General features: G+C 54.7%; 1 protein-coding gene across 1 annotated transcript in view; it reads right to left on the reverse strand.

The window, feature by feature from the left end:
- Positions 1-1844: 1844 nt before the first annotated feature.
- PADI2 (peptidyl arginine deiminase 2) overlaps positions 1845-18743 on the reverse strand; it is a 45469-nt gene continuing 28570 nt past the window's right edge. Inside the window, exons 7-16 of the mRNA XM_008148165.3 lie at positions 15104-15282; positions 14131-14234; positions 13384-13495; positions 12751-12858; positions 9951-10102; positions 7952-8096; positions 6947-7040; positions 5242-5327; positions 3267-3395; positions 1845-2362 (exon numbers count right to left, since the gene is read on the reverse strand). Coding sequence (XP_008146387.1) covers positions 2129-2362; positions 3267-3395; positions 5242-5327; positions 6947-7040; positions 7952-8096; positions 9951-10102; positions 12751-12858; positions 13384-13495; positions 14131-14234; positions 15104-15282 — 1343 coding nt within the window. The 3' untranslated portion in view covers positions 1845-2128. The remainder of the gene's footprint in view (positions 2363-3266; positions 3396-5241; positions 5328-6946; positions 7041-7951; positions 8097-9950; positions 10103-12750; positions 12859-13383; positions 13496-14130; positions 14235-15103; positions 15283-18743) is intronic.

The raw sequence follows: 18743 nt of genomic DNA on the forward strand, positions 1-18743 counted from the left end.
TGGAGAGAAGATCTGGGGCTTTGTCCCCCCAAAGACAGGGGCCACTGTCCCCACAGGGACATATCTGCTTCTGAAGGCTCTGGGGTCTGATATTTCGGGTGGTCCTGGCCCAGCTGGACAGGAAGGAGGTCTGTGTCATGAAGATTGTTCCCCACCCCCCCCCCCACCCCCGCCTTTTATTTCTCTGAGACAGTGACTTGCAGGAAGCATTTTCTGAATACAGCAGGCCGGCATTTCTAAAGAGCACATCACTGAAGGGGCAAATGCTGGCTTTTTAAAGGTGGGCGTGCCATGTTGGGAACTGCTGGCTCCATGAAGAAGGGACCACGTTCAGTTTGCTACTAACCCCTGTGAGCCTCAGGACCCAGCACTGTGCCTGGCACTTAGTAGGCACACAACAAATGTTTATTGGATGACTGAATGAAACAACCCAAGGAAGAAAATCCTTGTCTCCCAAGAATACACATTTATAATCTTTTCACCGGTTATAAATTGGTTCGTTTTAACCCTCAATGTGGAACTATAATATAATTCATGTATTCTCCTGACATCAGCTGGCGCTGAAGGAAATTTTTTTTTTTAGTTGCAGCTGAGTCTTGTCAGGGGGAGCCAGAGAACTAACCTGGTTATGTCCACACGAGGGGGTCTGCAGCACATGCTCTGGTGAACTTCAATGGGAGAACCAATCGTCCCCAAGGCCAGCAGCTGGCCCAGAACTGGCTCTTCCGGTTGGAGGCTGGGCCAGGGTCCCTAGGTGTTGGGTCTGATGACTGCGGAGGAGGGTCAGGTGTTTAATTATACCCAGGGGCAAGGCCTGAATAAGAAGTAGAGGCACCTGTGAGAGGAGGGCGGTCAGGGACTGGCCCTAGAATTGAGAACCGGGCAAGAAGAGATGGGTGTGGCTGACCCAGGGCCTTGGACACACTGAACTCTCCGGCCACAAGGATGCCTGTCTGGGGAGAAGCCCCGAGCATCTGGGAGAGCCTGTGTCCAGGAGAAAGGTGAGGCAGGAGCCTCTGGGAAATGGAGAAGGCTGCTCTGATAGAATCCGCTTCCAGGGAAGGTTCTAATGGCATTTTGGACCCTCGGGGAATGGGGAGGCCAAGGGTGTCTACACGGCAGGGAGAAAGCCAAGGGGTGGGAGGGGCTGGTAAGGAATGAATACTTGGGGTCGCCACCTGGAACCCGGAGGCAGGTGAATTTGAAATGATGATGGCAGCTTAAGGTACGTCGGGGTCCCAGGTCCCTTTCCACGCGATCGACCTTGACTTCAGGGCGTGGCCACCAGGAGAACTGGCGAGCCCTGAACCTCCTCCCTTCACCTGCACGCAGTTTTGGACAAGGGACCAAGGCTCCTCTGGGGAAGGATCTGGGTAGCTGCGGCTTTGCTGTTCTCATGTCAGGGCTGTACCCATACTGGCCAAGCGCCCGGCTGTTTTTCAGGAAGGACAGAGTTGAGATTCCCTGGGGGTGACGTCAGTGGACGCTGAGGGCCTTCTGAGAGAGGGCAAGGCACCGACATCCCAAATCCCTCTCCAATTCCTCAGGCCTCCCAGTGGGTCTGGTTGGGCAGGGGGAGCTCTGGGGGAGACCTCGGGAGGGGAGGGACGTGCCGAGTGTGGCCCTGACTGGGGGTTTTCTCTGGGATGCCATGCAGGAGCCTGGCTGAAGCTGATTGCCGAGGCGGCCACTTTGATGACGGCTCTCGCGCATGGTCTCTCTGCCGGCCCCACCCCGGCCACTGCCCCAGGCTCCTTTCTCTTAGAGATCTTGGTTGACTTTGATAACTGACCATCTGGGCAGCTGGCTTTTCCTCTTCTGGGCTTTACCATCCCACTGTTATGTTTTAAATATGGCAATGAAGAGTGAGCCTGGGGAAACCCTGGGCCCCCATCCTCGACCCCAATAAAAGCAGAACCCCAGGCCCGTGCGCTCTCGCCCCACGACCTCGCTGGGTGGCCCCAGGTGTGCTGTGTCATTTCTAGGTCCTGTAAGTCATAAACTTTTTTGTTTTGTTTTTTCAAAGTTTCTTGATGCTTATGGCTGAGGGGCTTCTTGCCCTCATGAGAACCACAGGGCCGGCCTAGTTTCCAGGTGGCTGAGACCGGCACGCGGCGCCCGCTGCAGGTCAGGGCACCATGTGCCACCACTTGAAGGCGAAGGGCTTCCTGCGGACGTTGGTGCCGCAGTGGATCTCTCCCAGGAACTTGTGGTAGGCGGAGATGTCGTCCACGAAGGTGCAGCAGAGGCCCAGGGGCTCCAGCAGCGAGCGCACGTGCGTCTCCAGGCAGCACACCTCCTCGATCTGCGGCCCGAACGGCTTGGGGATGCCGAGGTCCTTGTCCAGCACAATCATGTTCACCTGGGATGGAGGGCAGGGCAACAGCTCCTGTTTAGTGAGCACCTACTATGCACCCGGCCCTGTTCTAAACTCACTGGACCCTCCCAACAACTCTATGAGGTACGTATTGTGATTTGTCCCCACTTTACAGCTGAGGAAACTGAGGCACAGAGGGGGCTAAGCAACTCATACATGGCAGAGCTGAAGTGGAAAATCAGGCTTTCTTCTGTGTGTAGGTGCACATAGCTATCTATGTATGCAGCAGCACGTGCATGTAAATGCATACGTGTATTTGTGTGTACATACATGCATGCATGTAAACGCGTACATGGACAGGAGGGTGTTGTCTACATGTATCATAGACTCTCCTCTATGATAACAAGAATTCCCCTGTCCATAAAGGTCTTTTTTAAAAAAAAATCCTCACCCGAGGATATTTTTCCATTGATCTTTAGAGAGAGTGGAAGAGAGAGGGAAAGACAGAGAGAAACATTGATGTGAGAGAAATACATCAATTGGTTGCCTCCTGCACCAGGGCCCAGGCTGGGAAGGAGCCTGCATCCAAGGTATGTGCCCTTGGCCGGAATTGAATCCGGGACCCTTTGGTCTACAGGCCGATGCTCTATCCACTGGGCCACACCATCTAGGGCTCCATAAAGGCCTTATTAACGTACACAGCCCTTTCCTATCTGTTTAAGGTAAAGGGTTCCCCAGGAGCCGGTGAGGCAGCCAGGACGAGCCTATGTCCCTTCAGAAGGAGTGAGCCCAGAGAGGCCAAGTGCCTGGGGTGGGTGTGAGGCCACACAGCAGCTCAGCCAGGACTGGGACCTGGGCCTCCCGATGGACGGCCTCAGCCCGGGGGTCCTTCTGGATCTGGCTGCCCCCTGACTGGCCTGGGTGGGGTTTGGGGCCCCGAGCGCCTCACCATGTTTGGGAAGTAGGCGATGGCCTGGCGGTCCTCGTCCATCTTGAACAGAGCAGGCAGGTCGATGATGTCCTTCTCCGTCAGCCCCAGCTCCTTCTTGAGGATGTCACGGTTCCAGTCCAGGCAGCGCTGGGAGCGGGAGGGAGGACAGGCAGTGAGAGGACATCCCTGCCACTGACACAGAACTGTACATAGCTGTAGGCACATGGTTACCAGGCTTGGTGACTGGTGCATGTAGAAGCTATTGTTCCAGGACCTGGAGTGTATGACGGGACCTGCCCTGACTTCAGGAGACCTGCAAGCAATCCAACCTTCATGGCCCAGGAGGGCTGCAAGCCACCAAGACGGTATCTGAGCCATTGTGCTCCAGGGAGAGAGCGTCCCCGCCCGGGATGCAGATGAAGAATCACGGTCATGAGAGGATGCTCAGGGGATGCTCGGAAGATCACTAGACTGCAGCTTTTACCGGATTTACTTGCCCCCTGAATTCCAAACCCCTTCACCTACACTTTTCTTCTTATAAAAAGGGCTGACGTTTTGGATCCTCAGGGAATGGGGAGGCTGAGGCTAGCCAAGGGTGTCTACACAGCAGAGAGAAAGCCACGGGGGTAAGGAATGAATACTCGGGGTCGCCACCTGGAACCCTGAGGGAGGTGAACCCCAGTTGAGGGGACTGAAGACATGGAGTTCTTAGTGAGGTCCCCCAGGTCGTACTGCCAAAAGTGGGGAGGGGCATGATTTCAGCTCATAATTCACCCCAGAATTCGCCTCAGATCTATCGGATGCCAAAAAATGACCAGAGAGCAGATATTATAATGTCAACTTTCAGCCACTGAGGGGTATTGTGAACATGGCTTGGGTTTTGTGGATTTCGCTTCTCCAGCCTCCACTCCACCCCTTCCCCTGCAAGTCTGCCTTGGATTGCCCACACGCGCACGTTCTGGTGAGAACTAATTAGTGGACGCTCGCCCCTATCGCCTTGCCCCAGGGACGGGTTCAGGGATGGACAGTAGGTCAGGTTGAAGGCATTTTGTTTCATTGTTGGGGGCATCTAAGACCTCTGTCTTTATGGGTGGTGTTCTGGGTGGATGTGAGAACTGTTACAGCTAGGCTCCCACCCACGAGGGCACCTGCAGACCCAAGAAGTGCAGGTAAATGGAGCTGGAGTCCTGATCAAGCTGTGCCTGAAATCCACTCCACGATGGGACTTCCCGCGTATATGAGCCAATCACGTGTTTTTGTTTAAATCGGTTTTCTGTGTTTTTTAATTTATTTTTTATTTTTGTAAACTTCGTACTTATGGAGGAGAGACTGTTCCATGATGTAACTGCTGCTGGACCCGCAAGCTGGACTCAGGCCAGAGCAAAGATTGCTTACTGCAACCCCCCGTAGAGACTGATCATAACTGATGTCCATTCTGACATAAATGAGCACCCCTTCCCTGCCTCCCCCTAAGTGCTGGTTCCCGGGACAGGCTGCTGTCCTGACCTGGTCACGCATGTATAGTAATGTCCCATACCTGGTAGGATTTCACATACTAATACATGTGACTATTTGTTCCTCACCCAGGGACCCATTTCATCTTGCGAAATTCAGGGCATATATTCATATATGCATTTTTCTGGAGAGCAGGTCTGGCGCTTCCATCATATTTTAAAGGGGTGTATCTCCCCCAAATGTTACGGGCTCTCCAGCCGTACAGAGTCTGGGCTCTTTAGCGCTGCCTGGTATGCCTACCTTCCCAGACCCCTTGTCTGCTTCTAGCCTCTGCGGACACAGGTCCTGTCTTTGTCACCCTTCAGCTCCCGGCTTTAGCACAGGGGTCAAGCAGGGAGGCTGAGCCCAATGCTCACTGAAGCTTTTCCGTCTGTCATGTGCCCTGAAACCCTTGGCCATTCCCTCCGGAAGCCCTGAGGATGGGAGAGGTGACATCGGGCACAGTCCCAGCAGCAGCTGGGCCCCTGCCTGCCCGTACCTGGAAGTACTGGTTCTCCTGCACCAGGCTCTCATTGGACAGAATCTTGTTGATGGTGATCCGCTTGCTGCTCATCCCGCCCAAGCCTGTGGGGATCAGAGGACAGGGGGCAGTTTAGCCTCAGGTATGCCAGCTTCTGGGCTGACTGCTAGGGCGAGGGGGCTGGGGCTGGGAACAGGCTGGGGCACAGGAGGGCAACCCTGGGAGAAACGAGGCCCCTTCTGCCCGGGGACGGCAGCACACACTCCTTACAGGGGGGTGGGAGGGTGGGGGGGAGGGCATGTCCTCCAGGCCAGCGAGTGAGTGGCAGCTGCCTTGCTCTCTCTCTGGCCAGAGGGTGGGGTGGCACAGTGAGCCACCTGAGTCTCCCACCTGGAGCCTGCTTCTGAGGATGAGCAGCCTTCCCGGGTGAGGATGGCAGGAGCAAGATGCCCAGAGGTGTCACCCTCCTGTTTTCCAGACCTGCCTCACGCTCGGCCCCTGCCCTGCTTTTTGCCGGCATCTGCCTCCTATCCCACCACGTGGCCCATGTGGTTTCTGCCCTCATCGAGCACCTACTGTGTGCAGGCACGCTTCCAGATGTTTTGCATGGATTACCTCAGTCATCTCCCCACATTTCTATGAGCTAGAATGGAAGATGAGGAAACGGAGGCACAGAGACTTGGCCAAGGTCTCAAAGCGAGTGGCACATCCTGGGAAGAGTCTCTGATACATTGTACTTCCCAGCCTAGAGCTTGTCAGTGCAGACAGATTGGGGCTCTCACCTATTCCCGAGCTGTATTTGTACAAAGATAATGGTTTTTAGATCTTATGGATAGATTTGGAGGCATGTTTAATATAGAACGAAGCCTCCAGAAAGTCAAGACTCATGCCTGCCAACCCCAGGAAAAAAAAAAAAAAGTTCCATCGGCGAAGGATTCAAAAGGACAGTGGCCTTAAACGGGTCCTGCCTGTCCTAGCCAGCAGTCCCTGCCAGGAACCCTGCCTTTGCCCGGGGAGGGCAGCCATGGGTGTAAGTGTCTGCCCGCCTAAGGGAGGAGCCTTTTGGAAGTAGGTGGACTGGGGAAACCAACCTCCAAGTGACCAAAAGTAATTTAAGAAAAGCGTAAGAAACTGCCATGGCCCGTCTGACCTGGCTCCCTCTCTCCGCCTCACCCGCTGTCCGTCTTTCCATGATTAATTTAAGAGCAAACCTCACCCCGCCTGTGTCTGTCCCAGTTCTGTGTGGCTGTCCCAAGGACGCAGGGAAGTCCCACTCTGGGACTGACAGTGGTGGTTGCAGAGCAGGCCTGCTGACTCCCCCTTTTCTTCCTGCCCCTCAGATGCAGGATGTGTGTTTCTCTCTTTCTCCCTTTCTAAAACGCGAGCTCCCTGAAGGCAGATGTATATCAGTTTTGAGCCATCTCAGTCTCCTCTGGGCCTGGGGCCATTTGAAGTTACTCCAGGCCCCGGAGGAGCCCTCGGCGCTGCTGCTGATACACTGAGGAGCCGTGGGCAGCTCACGGTCCAGCATGCTTCCCACCACGGAGGCAGCCTGGAGCCGACCAGACGCCCACGGAGCTGGGTGCTCAGGGACAGGAGGGCAGCGCCAGGTGAAATCTCCTCCGTTACCCTTAGCATATAACTCGGTCATCAGCCCCATCCTCCCCAGGGTCTCTCTGGGGGTTCAGCCCCCGCTCCCTGCCCGGGCCCCGTGGGCACTCACCTTTAAACATGACGGCCTCGCCATGGCCTTCCTTCTGCTTCTCGCGGAAGAGCTTGTAGCAGGCCGAGGTGCTGGCCATGAGCATCCGAAATTGCTGCAAGGGGGACAGTGTCAGCCGAGGGGAAGTGGCCGCGGAGCGTGAGGGAGCCCTGCCCCGAGGACCCAGAGCCCTGTCTGCACTTGTCTCAAGCCTCCCCACACCCAGGGGCCGCCGCGTGGCAAAGGCTGCCTGGCAGGGTTTTCTCACGTCAGAGGAATATTTCCCGCCCTTCCTGCTATAGAAATCCCTCCAGGGAGTCAAAGCTCAGAGTCACGGGTGGCCTTGGACTTAGGGAAGAGCTTCTTCAAGTGGCCAAGAGGCCGGGCCATTTGCACACGATTCCCAGGGTATGAAGTTGCAGCCATTCCTTTTACTCCAGAGAGTGAGAGAACCTCTTTCCAGAGCCCCAGGCCCCTACGCATGCTCTCTGGGGCGTTATGGCCAACGCGGTAGCCACTAGCCTGTGCGGCTATTGGACATCTGAACTGTGCCTAGTCGGAATTGAGATGTTAAGAGGAAAACACACACCAGATTTGAAAGACTTAAGCAAAAGAGAATGCAAAAATCTATCACTGATAGGTGGAAAGGCTAATATTTTGGAAATATTGGGTTAAAAATTTAGCTCAGCCAGTGTGGCTCAGTGGCTGAGCATCGACCTGTGAACCAGGACATCACCATTCCGTTCCTGGTCAGGGCACATGCCCGGGTTGCAGGCTTGATCCCCAGTAGGGGCGTGCAGGAGGCAGCTGATCAATGATTCTCATCATTGATGTTTCTATCTCTCTCTCCCTGTCCCTTCCTCTCTGAAATCAATAAAAAGATATTTAAATTTAGCTGCTACACCTACAACATACAAACCACCTTCGGCCTAATTCCTTCTTCCACTTCCTCTAGATCCCACCCTCTGCTGACAAGTACAGGGGTTCTCCACTATCCTATCACTCCAGCCTCAGGAGCCAGCTCACCTTTGTGCCCGGGATGGGGATGAAGGTCATGAACTCGTCCACGTGGCCCACGGTCAGCCAGTCTGAGTACAGCTCCACGGGCGCCTGCACCTGCTGGGCCTGCAGGAATTCCCTCACGATCTTGGTCATCCTCCGACCGCCGGACCTGGGGCAGGGTTGGGAGGAGGCAGTGTTTTAGAAGGCTTCCCACCATGCCTGCCTCACCAGGAGGCCTGCAGCCTCTGGGCCCCAGCCTGAACCCAGGGTGGCATCAGCAGAGCAGTCATGGGAAGGAGCCCGCGCTGCAGGGCTGAGAGAACCTGGCGCAGGCAGGGAGGCGTTTGAGCCGAAGGGGACAGAAGGGAGCATTCGCGGCAGCTAGAGCCTGTGCAGAGGGCCTGGAGCCCAGCCTTCAGCCCCGGCTTCTGTGTTCAGGGGTCCCGCCTGGACGGCTGGAGGGTCTAGGGCACAGGCATGGTTCCAAAATCTGCCTTAGTCTTTGTGCCTCTTTGCTACATTAACTTCTACTTAATTCATTTTTAATCTATTCAAGTGACGCCTCCTCCAGGAAGCCCTTCCTGATTTCCAGACCCCTTGAGGTCTTCAATCTCCCCATTACCCTTAGAATATAACAGAAGGTCCTTATGGTAGACAACAGATTCCTCTCTGATCTGGCCCCTGCCCGATTCTCCTTCCTCATGTCCCCTTCTTCCTCCTTGTTCTGTTTGCTCCAGCTACCTGCTAAGTTTGTTACCACTCAAGGCTTTGCCACTGCTGTTCCTTCTATTTGGAATGTTCTTTCCCTTTGATCTCCCCATAGCTGCCTCTTTTTCATCATCCAGCCCTCATTTTCAAGTTACTTTCTCAAAACCACAAACGCTAAAGTACCCTTGCCCCATCACTCTTGATCATGTAACCTTATTTTATCTTCTTCATTATCTTTATTAGCATCCAGAGGTATCTTATTTATTTTCTTGCTTCCATGTTTATTTCCTGTGCTTCCTCCACCCTAATAAAAACTCCCCGAGAGCTGGGACTTGGTCTGTTTGGCTCACTGCTGTGTCCCCAGAGCCTAGAATAATGCCTGGTCACCGAGAAGGCTCTCAATAAATATTTGTCTCTACAAGCCCTCTCTGAACTCCCCATGGGGGTCAGAGACCCCCTCCTTGGGTTCCTCGGGCTCCCTAACATCCCTTATGTCACTGTACACCCCCTTGTTTCATGTCTGTTCAATCCCCAGTTCCTTGAAGGCAAGGGCTGGGCTTCCTGTTTGGAGCCTCCTGCTTGACACAGGGCTTGGCACTTGGCTGGTGCTTGGGAAATGCCTGCTGAATGGATGAGGCTACTGAGTGGAGGGAGGACAGAAAGGTGGGCGAATGGTCACCGACGAGCCAGTGGCCTCCACGAAGAAGGTAGGGCATCCCATGTGGCTGAGGGACTTGGTGCACAAATCCTGGCTGGTCCCCTACGTGCAGGTTCCTGGCAGCCCTTTTGTGAAGTGAGGACTCACAGTACTCACTACCTCCGCAGCAACTGCCCTGACAAGGAAGACTCTGTCTTTTCATTGACTCGGGGGAGGGTGGGCATCTGGGGATGGAAGGAGGGTGTTGTGGACAAGCCATGGAGCCAGGGACTCAGGCTTGGGGGCAGGGCCATGCGGTCTTATGACTCTTGTGTATGGCCCCTCAAGGATTGGTTGGTGTGCTCCCATTCCTCTCTTTCAGTGTTCCTTCTCCAGACTCCTTCATCCCTTCTCGACGTGGCCTATAATCTCACTATAGAGCCTCCCCTTTTGGGAAGATAGCTTTTTATTTAGTTTTATATATTTGACCCTAATTTATGCTGAGATGTACTGGCTAACTTGGTTTTCTTTCCATAAATGTCTGTATCTCATCAGAGAGTCAAGGGAGGGGTTCTTTCTCTCAGTCATTTGCTCCATGTATGAGCAACCCAAGCCATTCCTAAAGAGACAGAGTCACCTCCCCCCCTGCCCCCCAGCCCCCCCCCCGGCTTCTCTTACAGAGGAAAGCTGCTCCCGATGAGGATCCGGCCCAGGGGGTATGTCTTGCCGTTCACGGTCACGGGGGGACTGACCTCCAGGTTCCCAAAGGAATCGAGGCTGGTGACAGGCTCAAAGAGGGGTTCCCGGGACACGTAGCCGAAATCTGGGCCCTAGGCAGGGGGCACACACCCATCATTAGTGTCCTGCAGCCACGTAGCGTCCTTAGCCCCAACGTAGTCACCTTCTGATGATCACGCCTTGACCACCTTAGGTCTGGCATTGTGGGCACGTAGCCTCTGGGCGGGGGTCTTCCATGGTCTTCTTATTCCCACCAAAGAATAGAGCCTGGCAGGGGGAGGTTGAGTTTGTGAGCATGTTGGTGTGAGTGTGGGCATGAACATGAGAATATGAGTGTGTGTGTGTGTGTGTGTGTGTGTGTGTGAATGTGCTTGCATGCGTCTGAGTTTCTGCATGCGCCTCTACTAGTATTTCCCAAACATGAAAATGGTACATCAGTGATTTCAGGATTAGTCTTTTTGTGCTATGGATGTCCCTGCTCATCTCTTCATTTCTCCGACCCTCAGTTTCCCCAGTTGTCAAAGAGGTGTTGGATCAGGTGACCTGCGGCAAGGTGGTAGATTGTATTATTGCTCCCAGAGACTTGCTCCCCTCTTCTCAGTAAGAGGATTTTGCATCCTGAGCTATTGCTGTGTGACTTCTGGTTTCTCCCAGTAGAAGGAATATACTTTCCTGCCCAGTATCAGACTTGGTCATATGACTTGTTTTGGCCAATGAAATGTGAGCAGAAGTGCCGCATGCCAGTTCAGAGCCAAAGCCGTAAGATCCACTGCGTATGCCTGTCAACTCTCTCCCACCCTCATGCTGGGAGAATGGCATTACTCAGACTTGAGCTGCTCCTGCAGCCCGGCCTCTAGAATGAGGAAGGAACAAGGAAGCAGAGCTGCAGACAACCAACCAGCAACCAACACGAGTGTACGCAGGAAATGGGCCTTTGCTGTTGTCAAGCTTTGAGATTTGGGGGTTGTTTGTTACTGCAGCCTTACCTAGTGAAAGCTGACTGATACATGGAGAATTGGCAGGTAGATGACATATGACATTCCAACCTGTCCCCAAACAACCATATTTGTTCACCGAGCCCAGATGTAGCCTCAGAATCCTTCTTAGCACAGGGCTCTGGAGCTGGCATAGCCCCAGGGGTCACCAGTTGTATAACCTTGGTGACCACCTGAATTTTATGGTTCCTTTTATGATTTTTTGGTTAAAAAAAAAAAGTAGGGGTCTTGCTTAGGAACTTGCACTGGGGCTGGGATTAAGCTCGTCTGACAAAAATCCTTGTAATAAGAAAAAGTGAAGTGGGAAGATGTGTGGCTTATCCTGGCCCAGCTGAGAGGCTCCAGGGACAGCTGTGGCGGGTGGGATGGACGGCTGAAGCTTAGCGCTTTCTCGCCTGGGAGCCCAGATGGCAAGGTGCGGTTTGCGGGAGGCTGGGGCAGCTGGGGCTTCACAGCGTCACACAGGCGGGCAGGCACTCGGCACGGAGCCGGGCTTGGCACAGGCCTCCGGGAACAATGCAGCCAGGCTTTGCAAGCAGGCAGCTAACACTGAAGGCAGGTGGTGACCCAGGGACCGTGAGAGGAGGGTCTGGGAAGCCTCGGTTCTCATGCCTGAGGCGGGCCGGTTTGACTGCCCCTCCCAGTGTTGGAGGGAAGGGACAGTCCTCACCGAGGACAGTGTCCAGGGCTGTGGAACGACAAACATAACGACAGCTAGTGATGGGCAGTGTATCAGGTGCAGCACGGATGCCTGAGAGGATGCCTTCGATCTTCACCACAATCCTGTGAGATGGATACCGTTTCCATCCCCATTTTACAGATGAGCAAGCTGAGGCTTCAGGCCACTCCTAAAGAGAGTGAGTTGCTTGCCCAAGGCCACACTGCTGCTAAGGGGTAGAACCGGGACCCAAGGCCAGGTCTGCCTGACATTCCAGAGCTTTGCGCTCACACCAAGGGGTTCCCCATCTCCTGTGACGAGGGGGATAGGTGAGTGAAGGTGCACAAGAAGCAGGTGTGAACCTGGCGAGGGGTCGCCTCTGAGGAGCCCTGATTTCTTGGGGGGGGCATTAAAGGGGAGTGGAAATGGCGGGGGGTGGGTGTCAAATTGCTTAAAAAATAACAAATGCAGCCCGACCGGTGTGGCTCAGTGGTTGAGCGCTGAACCATGAACCAAGAGTTCGATTCCCGGTCAGGGCACATGCCCGGGGTTGTGGGCTTGATCCCCAGTGAGGGGTATGCAGGAGGCAGTTGATCAATGATGTTTCTCTCATTGATGTTTCTATTTTTCTATCCCTCTCCCTTCCTCTCTCTCTAAAAATCAATGAAAACATTAAAAAAAACACACATGCACTGAAAGACCACAGCTTTAATGAGCTGTGAAGTTGTAACCATGATTTTTGACAATTGCTTAACTGTAATTTTCCTCTTGAAATCTTATTTCGTTGCAAGTTGGGGGTGGGGCAGTGGCAGAATTCAGGGCCCCCGACCGGCCTTTGTGACACACAGTTCCTACTTCTCCTCTAACAGAAAACCCTCCATTTGTTGGAAATGCATCAGGTATCAGAGCAGGAAAGGCCCTTAGAGATCACTATTCCAACTGACCCATTTCGCAGGTGGGAAAACGGAGGCTCTGGGCAACAGATTAACTTGTCAAGGGTGCCCAAGGTCTCCTGACCACTCCGTCCTGTAAGAGTCCCCAGGACCGCGCCCCACCCCGTCCCAGGCCGTGGCCCTCAGCATCTCACCAGGAGCTGCTTCACTGGGAACTCCTTCAGGTTTCCGTCTCGGGGGGAGTCCAGCACCACGGGGAAGCCTTTGTGGGGGGCCTCGATGTAGCCAAACTCGATTTCATCCTGCAGGGACACCAAGGGGAGCCATCAGATGAGTCAGAGCACCACCAGTGAGTACCAGCCAGCACCCCCAATTCTCTTCCTGACCGCAGGTGACGGCTCTCGTTCTGTTCCTACGCTTCCTTCCACGGACGGGCTCTGCACATGCCAAGCGTGTGTGTGTTCATGTCAACCCCGTTTTATAAAACACCACTGGTAGCATCCTCCTGCAAGGAACACCTTACCTTGGAGCTCATTCTGTATTTACAGTTGGCTTCTTCCTAGCTGCTGTAGACTCCTCCACGGGAAGGCTGCCCTATCATACGTGTGCCCCCCGTCCCCCGTGGAGGGACATTTGGGTTGTTTTACAGGCTTTTGCTGCCTACGCTGCAGTGAACTGCCTGATACATGTATGTCTCTGAGCACACGTGCATGTGTGAGCTGACGGCAGAATTCCCACACGTGGCGCGGGGCGGTGCCAGGATGTTGACGTTAAGCCAACGCTTCCTGCCTGAGCCCTGGGCCGCGCCCTGCAGCCCGGCTCCTCACCTGGATCCAGCGGTCTCCGCGGTTTATGTACTGGAAGCAGACCTTCAGCTCGCAGTTGGTTTTCTCGACCAGGTTCTTCACCTCCTTCAGGAACAGGTAATTGTCCTTCATGCTGAGAAGGTGAGGGAGAGGGGAAGGCCGGGAGGAAGGGTGAGGGGGGACGAGGGCCGGGCCACTGAGGTGGCAAGAGCAGCTGGCACCTGGAGGCTGTGCCAGGCAGTTGAGGCCACGCCTGTGTTTAGTCACCTTTGCAAAGGCCGCTGGACTCAAGGGCCAAGCAAACACCCACACACACGGTGTTTGCCAAGGTCATGAACAAACAAAATGAGGAGGGGGACTCTCACCCCCACCTGTCCCCAAGCCTTGTCTCTGACTCCCCCGGATTCCAAAGCGGAGCTCTGCTTAGCACGGAGGCCGGGGATGGGCCCGGACCTCAGGCCCTTGGGTGTGGCCAGCACCCACCTGCAGGCGCTTCTTTCCCCTGCTTCTCATCTTGCTACGGCTGTCTAGCGCATAGTAGGTGCTCAGTAAAAGCATTGCTGAATGAATGAGATGATTGGTCTCATTTAATCCTCACAGAGATTCTGTGATGCTAGCATTTCAGAGAAACGGAGGCTCATAGAGGCCAAGTGAGTTTTGCAAGGTCACATATCTGAACCCAGGATCTGAACCCAGGTCTGCCTGCCCTGAAGCCTCAGCGATAGCCACTCTGCCACACTGCCCGTCTGCACCATGGCCACTGCTTACCAGCACACATACACGGACACGGGAGGCAGGATGTTGGGGGTCATGATCCACGGAGCAATCCGGAACACCACGGTGTCCGTGAAGATGGGTGTCAGCGGAATCTCCTGGCGTGGGAGAGAAGGGGAGGGGATCCGAAAGTCTCGTCAGGGTGCTTGTCACTCCTGCCTTCCCAAGTGGGGGACACTGATAGCAAGAGTACATTTATTGAGCACCTACTGTGTGCCAGGCCCTGTGGGGGTTTTCCACGCACCGACTCATTTCTGCCTTACCCCAGGAGGTAGGTACACTATCACCCTTGTTTTACAGGTGGGGAAACTGAGTCACAGACCTCTGAGTCACAGACCTCTTATGTAGCTGCCCAAGGGCACACGGTCAGTAAGTGGTAGAGGCTGGATTCAAACCCAGGTTATCTGACAGCTGAGTGAACACTCCTGACACTTCCTGATCTTGCCCCACCGAAGTTCTCTTCCTGAAGTCAGCCCACATGGTCCCGCCCAGGCTGCCCTTGGAGTCTCTGCGGTGCCCGCTGGAGGCGCCAGTCTGAGACCCTGGCGGCCAGGGCCCCTCCCCACCCGTGCTGTTAGCTGTGCCTTTTCTGCCTTCCCTTTTCCCACGGACCTGAGGGTGCTTTGTGAATGAGTTCTTACAAGTTCGGATGCTCGTGGCCATCCCAGGAAGTAGGAGCTTTTGTCGGAAACCAAGGCCCAGGGAGTCAGTTCACCTGCCCGGTGTCTGATGGGCCTGAACTTGGGCAGTCTGACTCCAGAGCCTGTTCTGGTCAGTGTAAGCTGGACCCAGCCTCGTCGGAGCGTGAATGGTGGGGGCATCTAGGTCTCCAAGCCTGGACTCTCTCTTGGGTGCTTTGAGGGGAGTGGGGGAGAGCGGGGGGCAGGGGATCCTGGGCTTGGCCCTCTGGAAGCAGCCCGCCTGGCGCCCCGGGGCAGCCCTCATGGGGGAGGCCTGGAGCGCTCACCTCGCTCATATACTCCAGCAGGCTGACGTGGATGGAGACCAGGCCTGGGAAGCCCTCGTCGGGGAACCGCAGGCCTTCCACGAAGAACAGCAGCTCCGCCGAGCCGCCTGTGTACTTGACCACGTGGTAGAGCTTCTGCCGGCCCAGGATGTGGATGTAACGCTGGCCGAAGAACGGGTCTGGAGGGAGAAGGACCAATGTCGGAGCCCCGCCCCACCAGGAAGAGGTCAGCGAGGCGGGGTCACTGATGGGGGACAAGAGGGCGGAGGAACTTGTCCCCCAGATGAGGAGAGAAAAAGCACAAGCAGAAAAGCCACCAGAGGGGCCGTGGCCTGGTCACTGTCCCAGCGCGACCGTGTGCTAGCCCTGTGGCCCCGAACCAGACAACCTCTCTGACTCTGGCTTCCTTGTCTGTGAAGGAGCAAACGCTGATCGTGGTTCGATTCCCAGTCAGGCCGTATGCCCGGGTTGCGGGCTCCATCCCAGTGTGGGGGCGTACAGGAGGCAGCCGATCCATGATTCTCTCTCATCACTGATGTTTCTCTCTCTCTCTCCCTCTCCCTGCTTCTCTGAAATCAATAAAAGGATATTTAAAAAAATAAAAATAAAAGGAGCCAACTTTCCCAGGAATGGTGCTCCTGGATGACGGCAGAGGACAGCTGAGCAGCCAGTGACGCTGAGAAAGCGATCCTTCTTCCTGTTTTACGGACGAGGAAACCGAGCCGCAGAAAGGAGAAAGGGCTTGTTCGAGGTCACATAGCCAGTAAGTGGCCGAGCTGGGACTCAAAGTCACGTCCAGTTCCGAACCCCAAGCTCCCTTCCCCGTTACAGAACAAAACACAGTGTGCCCATTTGCCCCCAAATTCCCCTCCAGGTAATCTTGGAGGGGAATTTCTGCGTGAAGACCCAGGCGTGGGTCCCTGGCTGTACGTCTTCGTGGCTGGGGGGACAGGCAGGTGTGTCCAGTGCCGCTCCTCTGCTTGGAACAGCCGTCTCCCTCCTTTCAGGCCTTGATTTGTGTCACCTTTTTTTTTTTTTTAAATTTGTGTCACTTCTGAGAATTGTGCCCGGGTCCCTCAGAGACCAAGCCAGGGGCTCTGTTTTGGAGCCTCCGCAGCCCCGGTCCTTCCCCATCCCAGCCTTTCTGAATGGCGATGACCAGTGTTCACTGTTGGCCCCGAGAGGCTGTCACTTTGTGGGGGCAGAGACGGGTCCAGCCGGTCTGGCTCAGGGTTTAATAAATGTCCACTGAACCGCTGGCGCCCATACCGCTCCCCGTAGGAGAATTTTTAGGCCAATTCAGAGCGCATGTATTGACTCATTACTCTGTGGCCAGCACGGGTGGGCAAGGGCTTTGGGGGCGAGAGGCCCAGCATCTCTGCTGAAGAGCAGCGCTCCGCTGATGGTGAGACAGAGCAGAGGTGGGAAGCGTCAGAACAGAGCTGTGGGGGAGCGAGCCCATGGGGTTACCGGGGCGGGGAGGGCAGGGAAGGAGGCAGGATGGGAAGAAGCATTTGACCAGAGGGGGGCAGGCTTTGAGATGTCCTCGGGGGTGGCAGAGGTGGGGGCAATGAGGAGAGGGGTACTTGCATTGGCAAAGCCATGGGCGTAGGACCCTACGCAGTTCCAGAAGGAGTTTCTTTATGCCCCGCAGAGCTGGAAGGGCAGAATCAGACTCAGCTTAGCGCTATGGTCACCAACAACGGTAATGGTTAGTGACCAGTTGCCCAAGGGTTAGAACATGTAACCAGAACAGTCCTGGCACAAACAGGGGGGTTGATTAAAACTTGCAAAATGAATGAAGGAACCACTGCAGCCCAGGCTTCGAATGGCTCCTCACGTAGGACAGTGTGCGCCACGGGACCCTGGTCAGACAGGGCGGGGCGGACATAGGTTTACAGTTGTTCATATGGAAAATAGTACGATAATTCATAAGTAATAACACAAGAATAGACTCGGTGTTTCGAGTATTCACAACTGCAAACCTACTTTTCCCCCAGCCTGCATACCTCACTGAGGGTGGTCGCCTGAGTGGTTATGGCTTCCACAGTCAGAGAGACCTGGGTTCAAGTGCCACTCTGGCTTTCTAAGCTGTGAAACCTCAGGGAATTCACTTACCCTCCCCTCCCCTCAGTTTCCTCATCTGTTAAGTGGACGATAACAATGCCTATGCCATCGGGTCGTTGCAAGATAAAAGGACACAGCCTCAGTAACTTCGGTAAACTTAGTACCTGGGTAACCCCCGGTAACACAGCTGGGACCTGTTGCTATCACTACTATGAGAACCGTGAATGAGTCAGCACATCCCTGACTGCAAACCCCATGACCTTTTCGCCTGGCTGGTAGAGCTCATTGGTTGAGCATCGACCTATGAATCAGGAGGACATGATTCCATTCCCGGTCAGGTCACATGCCTGGGTTGCAGGCTTGATACCTGGTGGGGGGCGTGCAGGAGGCAGCCGGTCAATGATTCTCTCTCATCATTGATGTTTCTTTTTAAAATATATTTTTATTGATTTCAGAGAGGAAGGGAGAGGGAGAGAGAGATAGAAACATTAGAAACATCAATGATGAGAGAGAATCATTGATCGGCTGCCTCCTGCACGCTCCCTGCTGGGGATCAAGCCTGCAACCCGGGCATGTGCCCTTGACTGGAATCGAACCCGGGACCCTTCAGTCCGCAGGCCGATGCTCTGTCCACTGAGCCAAACCAGGTAGGGCATCATTGATATTTCTTTTTTTTTAAAATATATTTTATTGATTTTTTTACAGAGAGGAAGGGAGAGGGATAGAGAGTTAGAAACATCGATGAGAGAGAAGCATCGATCAGCTGCCTCCTGCACACCCCCTACTAGGGATGTGCCCGCAACCAAGGTACATGCCCTTGACCGGAATCGAACCTGGGACCCTTCAGTCCATAGGCCAACGCTCTATCCACTGAGCCAAACTGGCTAGGGCCATCATTGATATTTCTATCTCTCTCTCCCTCTCCCTTCCTCCCTGAAAAAAAAAATAAAAAAAATCATGACCTTTTCATCAAACAGTGCATGAACAACAGAAGCCAAAGAGATAATATCTCACATCACCTCCCCTTGGATGGGCCCAATAAATGAGGCGTATAGACTCAGGCACTGAATGTTCCAAGGAGCTCACCACGGCCCGACGCAGAAGGTGAAGTCCTCCTCATTCAGCAAGGACAGCTTGTGCCCTGTGTCCCAATCTGCATAACTAAAAACATCCCCCCCCCCTCGGCTCTCAAGCTCGTCCACGCCCACACACCCAGGCGGCACCTGAACTGCCCACACACCAGGCTGCACCTGAACTGCCCACACACCCCGGCTGCACTTGAACCGATAGATGCTCAGGGGGAGAGATCTCAGGCCTAGGAGGTGACTTGTCTTTGCAGAAAGCTCCAAAGCTGTGGTGGGGGAGGGGCTCCACCAGGGTCTGGGGAGGGCAGGGGCCTGGCCAGGGGAGCTGGGTCAGGTGGAGGGACATGATCTTGCCCATCTGCGTGCAGTTTTCTCCCTCTCCCGGCCGGCGATCTACATGCGTCTCTCGTTCTGGCGGACTGGGCCAGCTCTAGGCGGATCAATTCCTCGGTGGGAACAATCCAGCCCCTGTCCCGAGGAGCCTCCTT

Source organism: Eptesicus fuscus, chromosome 9 (genome assembly GCF_027574615.1).
Source record: "Eptesicus fuscus isolate TK198812 chromosome 9, DD_ASM_mEF_20220401, whole genome shotgun sequence".
Classification (NCBI taxonomy): domain Eukaryota; kingdom Metazoa; phylum Chordata; class Mammalia; order Chiroptera; family Vespertilionidae; genus Eptesicus; species Eptesicus fuscus.